General features: G+C 47.7%; 1 protein-coding gene across 1 annotated transcript; it reads right to left on the reverse strand.

The window, feature by feature from the left end:
• Nucleotides 1-203: 203 nt before the first annotated feature.
• Nucleotides 204-5,504, reverse strand: LOC130473350 (uncharacterized). Its single transcript, XM_056844871.1, has 3 exons — nucleotides 5,483-5,504; nucleotides 1,751-2,577; nucleotides 204-799 (listed from the first exon to the last, which is right to left on the reverse strand). Exons 2-3 carry the CDS (start codon nucleotides 2,556-2,558, stop codon nucleotides 204-206), a joined length of 1,404 nt encoding a protein of 467 aa, XP_056700849.1. The 5' UTR covers nucleotides 2,559-2,577; nucleotides 5,483-5,504.
• Between the last annotated feature and the right edge of the window lie 286 nt (nucleotides 5,505-5,790).

Below are 5,790 nucleotides of genomic sequence, written 5' to 3' on the forward strand. Positions count from 1 at the left end.
CGCCCTCCCCTCCCCTGTACAAACCTACCCACAAACTTAAAATCTGACTACAAATCTAAAAAGACAAAAACAAAAAAACAAAGCCCTAACAGAGCTTAACTTCACCCTCCACCTTCATGACTTCCCCATTAAAGAAAAGAAAAACATTCATCCAGTGAGAGCAAACAAGATGGTCTGAAGGACTGCAGCGTGATCACAATATTCTAGTCGTCTTCTGTTTTTATTTTCTTTGTCTCTGGCTCAAATTCCTCCGCCTCGGAGAGCGCTGGTGGTCTTGGTGCTCCCAGATCGCCAGTATGGTGCGCCCTTAAAGTGTTCAGGGTGTTGGGTAACCCTGTCGCTGGAGAAGGGAGTGGCGCAGAGAGGTTTGAGGAGGGAAGCACAGGCTGCCCTTGAGACCCCGGGAGCACCAACGAAGCTGGCATCCTCGTGGCGAACAAGCGGGCCATGTTTTCCAAGGCAGCAGTCTGTCGGTCCATGGCGTCTGCGATCCGTCTGGTGGAGGTCTCCATGAGCGTGATGAGTTTGTCCATGTTCTTTGTGGCTTGGTCCACGTGGCTCGCAAGGATGGCAAATTCCTCCTTGCGCGCGCTGCTTTCCCTGCTTTGGGCACGTTCCGAGGCCTCTCTGTGTTTCGAGTGCAAATCGGACAGAGCACTCACTAGCCTGTCGCCCACTTGCGAAATGGCATCCGCAAGGTCCGAGGCAGCATCCATCGGTTTCCTCTGCTTCTGATTCCAGTGGTTGCTCGCTCTATCGGCATCGATCAGGGATGCCCTGGGGAAGGAGCTTGATGGGCCTGTTATGGGGAAAAAAAGCCCCCAAGAATTAATGGCAACATTCTCCAATGCATTAAATAGTATTAAACTGCTAAATTGTGGAACTCCCTGACCCAGGATGTGGTGATGGCTGCCAACTTGGAAGGCTTTAAGAGGGGAGTGGACATGTTCATGGAGGAGTATTCATGGCTACTAGTCAAAATGGCTACTAGTCATGATGCATACCTATTCTCTCTAGGATCAGAAGAGCATGCCTATTATATTAGGTGCTTTGGAACGCAGGCAGGACGGTGCTGCTGCAGTCGCCTTGTTTGTGGGCTTCCTAGAGGCACCCGGTTGACCACTGTGTGAACAGACTGCTGGACTTGATGGACCTTGGTCTGATCCAGCATGGCCATTATGTTCTTGTTGCATTGTTTTCTAATTGTGTGATCCAGCTGTGCTGCATTGTTGTATGTATTATTGTGTCATTGTTGTATGTATTATTGTGATTTTATTGTGTCATTCTCCAATTTCCCAAACCAGTCCTATTATATTGTTTATGTATTACACTGTCATTTTTGCATTACTCTCTAATTTTGTCATCCAGCTTTGTATGTATTATACTGTTTTTATTGCATAGTTTTTTAAAATGGGCACAACCCACCTTGAGTCTCAGTGAAGACTCTAAATGAGGTAAATAAATGTACAAGGTTTATTTTCAGCCAGAGCGCTCTAGAGTGAGCTCTGGAACATATCAAACAATGAGAATGCCTCTGAGCATATCCAGCGCTCTTTTCCCTTACTACTGAGTAAGTACAACCTTCCCAATATGAGCTTCCAGGGCTGACGATTAACTTTCACACAGGACTGTGTGCCAAGTCTTTTACCTTTTGGGGGGAAATTAAGCACATCCTGATTTTACCCAGGCCTCCATGCTGCCAGAAAACATTTCAAACACTAAGTCTGAAATTTTAGTTTTCTAAATTCACCTGAATTTGCAGAATGGCCCTCTCCTCTAGCACTGGGGAAATCGGGTGAAACATCATCATCTGCCAGAATACCATCTTCTACATGCTGTTCCCACTCATCGCCTGGAGATTGTGCATTCACAGGATCCGAATCCAACCGAGTGTCCTGAAAGTAGCCGTTGGAGTCATCGGTAGGCTCCGGAATGGACGCCTCATCATCATCAGAAACAAGAACCACGCTGAGTTTTTCGTTCTTGTCCTGCTCCAGCCCCAGGTTTTGTGCCTCTCGATTCCTCCGATCTATAGAGAGGGAAACTTTGGAAACCACAAGGCCCTTGTGCATGCACAGAAAGCTGTTCAAGGAATCAAAGAACGGCAGGGCACGTTGCCCGCTCACAGAGGAGTTATTGCCACAGACGATGGCCTTGTATCCTCGCCGTAGCTCCTTGGCACGTAGGCGGCACTGCTTCATATCCCGGTCATAGCCGTATTCCCGCATGCGATCGGAGATCCACTCGTACTGGGCCTCGTTGCGGAAGTTGGTGGCCAACGAGGCTTGGACTTGGTCGTCACCCCAGATCTCAATAAAGGTCCGTATTTCCTCATCAGGCCAGTAGGGGTTACGGTGGCGTATGCTCTTTCGAGGAGCAAACTGCTGGATGTTCATATTCTCTCTTGAGAGTTGATGTTGGTCACGAAGCAGAGTTTTGGTACTTGTTCCTGTGGATGCCAAGGGGCGTTTTGTGGTCACAAAATATGCAGACCGGAGATTGTCTAGTTCTTGCAAGTTACTATGCAGATTCTTTAAGAGCTCATCATTACCAGCCATTATTTTATTTCTGCATTTGCTGTCAAACAAAGAAAGCCAGAATGGTTAAAATTCCACTGGCCAAGCCAGGAAGGTTGTTTCATCCTTTAAGCAATTTTCTGACCTCCGTGGAGCTATTTGCCAAGTAGTACTGGTCAAATAGACCGTTACTTCAGTTTAGCAATTCAGTTTACTAATTCATGGGTTGAGAGGAATTACAGTGAACAAGCATGAAGATCCCTTTTAAAAGGACATCTCCCTATTACTGAACTGTTAGTAAGGGAACACACACGGTTCCCTTACTAACAGCTCTTCCCAAGGTTCATTCTATCACTATAGAGATTAATTACTCTCTCTTTCTCTAGAAAACTATGGGATACTGTATCCCCCAAAATTCTAAGCATAGTTTACATAAATGGATCTCCATTTTCAAGGACTGCAATGTTTGTCTCACCCTCGATGGGCAACTCCAGAACACTGTAATAAACTGATCTTTTGCTACGGCCGCCTGACTGCCTTGACTCAGTCTCTTCCTTGTATATGTTAAGCTCTAGGAACTGGTGCAGCTTATGAATTTAGATATTCATTCTATACAGATTTACTTCCTAGTGAGTTCAGTGGGACTTACTTGGAATAAACATGCACAGTCCTTGTGGAACCCACTGAACATGAAACATAAATATGCCTCTTACGGTGAGGAAGCAAGTTTTGGAGTTGCACAGAAGTCTTGGTTGGGCTGCCAAGTACATGTGAATGTTCCAATGAAATCCCTCTCATTTACTTCTCAGCCTGCTGGGTGACACTGGGCCAGTCACAGTTCAGTCAGAGCTTTCTCAGCCCACCCAGAGGCAGGCAGGCAGGCAGGCAACAGCAAACCTCCTCCAAAGGTCTCTTGCCTTGAAAACCCCACAGGGCAGACATAAGTCAGTGGTGACTTGAGGGCTCTTTCGACCACCACTTATATTTAGGGTGTCAGAAATTCAGAGCAAAAAAAATGAGAACACTTATACACTGCCCGATCACCCAGCCATATTTTCTGCTATTGAAAACACCTCCCCTGCCCAGATGTTAGTTAATGCAGGCAATTAGATGGCAAACCTGTGCTGGTCATTGACCGTAATAAAGATTATCTATCTATGTATCTATCTATCTAGATGACAAACAGATTTAACGAGTAATGATCCTAGTTAGAAAGAATCTCCTCCAGGGATAACATAATAAATTAAAAAGTTGTGCTCCCTCTGGATATGCAACAAACATGTACAAGGCATGTCTCTGGCCTCGTTTTCACTTAAGTGGTAAATCTGCATCTCGATTGTACCACTTTAGGCTGCAAGTGGGAGTTCATGTGAATGACTGCACCTCTGGACTGTTATGGAGGTATGGAGAAACCACGCATGCCAGGAAGAAAGTTGGAATCTTTATTCTTGCCCTCCTGTTTTTTAGGCGCAGGGAGGTTTTTTTGCAATCACATGAGCTCCCACCCGCAACCTGAAGTGGTACACTAAGACACATATTTGCTACCTCTGTGAGAATAGGCTTATAGTCTCCAGTATCATTTAGGCCCTGATGTGGATGGCCCAGGCTAGCCTGATCTCGTCAGATCTCAGAGGCTAAGCAGGGTTGGCCCCGGTTAGTAATTGGATGGGAGACCACCAAGGAATACCAGGGTTGCTGTGCAGAGGAAGGCACTGGCAAACCACCTCTGTTAGTCTCTTGCCATGAAAACCCCCAAAAAAGGGTTGCCATAAGTCGGCTGCGACTTGACGGCACTTTACACACACACACACCATTTAGGATCTAAAAATGCATAAAAAAACCAATACTAGCAGCAGAGGTGAATACAGACATTTGATGGCAAAGGGAAATGTATGCATACACACAATCAGTGAGCTCTGCTTCTCTAAGCAAAAATGAAAGTGAAGCTGGGTTTTTTTGGTACACTTTTTAAAGATTTCTCACTAAGTGTGTGTACAGCCCTCTAACAAGAGGCAGCACAGACCCTGACTTTCACGCAAGAGGTTATTCTGCGCAGGGGGTCTGATCTGTATACCCACTCCAGCTGCCTAGCCATTGCTGCTTTCCACCCATAAGCAACAGGTTGTTAAAGATCTTAAACATTGGGAGAAAATACCATTATCGTTATGGGGTCGGATTTCGGTAATTAAAACGATGGTATTACCTAAGATGGTTTTTCTATTTCAGAATTTGCCAATTATAAAAGGGGTAAAGATTTTTAAAGTTTGGAAGGGGAGACCTTGACTTTCACGCAAGAGGTTATTCTGCACAGGGGGTCTGACCTCTATACCCACTCCAGCTGCCTAGCCATTGCCGCTTCCCACCCAGAATCTCCAGTTAGGGGTTCCCCCGAGTACTTCCTAGTCCTGGCTTCACAGAGACACGAAGTGCTGGCTTTTATAAGCCAACATGTGGGTTTGCAAAACAGATATGGAAAAAAAAAAGGGACAAAAAGCAAACGCACCACCCCCACCCAAAACAGGAACTCTCCCCTCCAAGCAGCGACCTGCTTAGAGTCAAGGGGCAGAGGAAGAGCAGATCCAAAACATGGCAGTCCATGCCACTAAATGGCATTTTTAAAATCCCAGATCTTTGCATAGCCCGACTGGAGCGAGGGTAACGGCCCCAATCACTTTAAACCTGAGATTTTTTTTTTTTTGGGGGGGGGAGAATGCATGCAAAACAATTTGGGGGGGAATGCATGCAAAACAGTAACTCTGGGACATTTCCCATCTCTTCCTGGTCCCTCCTGCTACCCCCAAGGAAGTCCCCCCAGCAGTGGGATCCCCCCGCCCAGCTCCAGAGCCATCTCTAGCTGCTTCGCAACGTTAGGGGCACAATGCACGGTTTGCACCGGTCTCCGGGTCCTCCCTTATCCGGCTTCCCCAAAAGCTCCGCGGCTCCCCCACCACCAGCCGCTCACTTACTTGCAAGTTCCCGGCTCGCTCGTGGGCACGCAGGCCGCCCCCGATTGGGTCAGCGGCGTGACGAGCGCGCCCCCGGGCCAATCCGCGGCCGGGTCCGGGAGGCGGGCCGAGGCAGAGGAAGAAGGCGGGGAGCGAACGCTCCATCAGGAAGGCGGGGAGGGGCGAGAGCCGAGCGCGTGATTGACAGGCGGGGCCTCGAATCGGAGGGCGGCGCGTTGGAAAGGGCTGGCGAGGGGAGTTTGCAAAAAAAAACAAAACATAAAAAGGGATTCGCGAAGTGGGGCTGCGTAAAACTGCGCGGGCGGCTG

This window comes from Euleptes europaea, chromosome 2 (assembly GCF_029931775.1).
Source record: "Euleptes europaea isolate rEulEur1 chromosome 2, rEulEur1.hap1, whole genome shotgun sequence".
In the NCBI taxonomy this organism is placed as follows: Eukaryota; Metazoa; Chordata; class Lepidosauria; order Squamata; family Sphaerodactylidae; genus Euleptes; species Euleptes europaea.

What these genes read in the sequence shown, in the direction of transcription:
- LOC130473350 (XM_056844871.1), bottom strand. Translation starts at nt 2,558, where the DNA reads ATGGCTGGTAATGATGAGCTCTTAAAGAATCTGCATAGTAACTTGCAA. An exon ending in GGGCCATTCTGCAAATTCAG is followed by an intron (nt 800 to 1,750) that starts GTGAATTTAGAA and finishes TCCCCATAACAG; the next exon opens with GCCCATCAAGCTCCTTCCCC.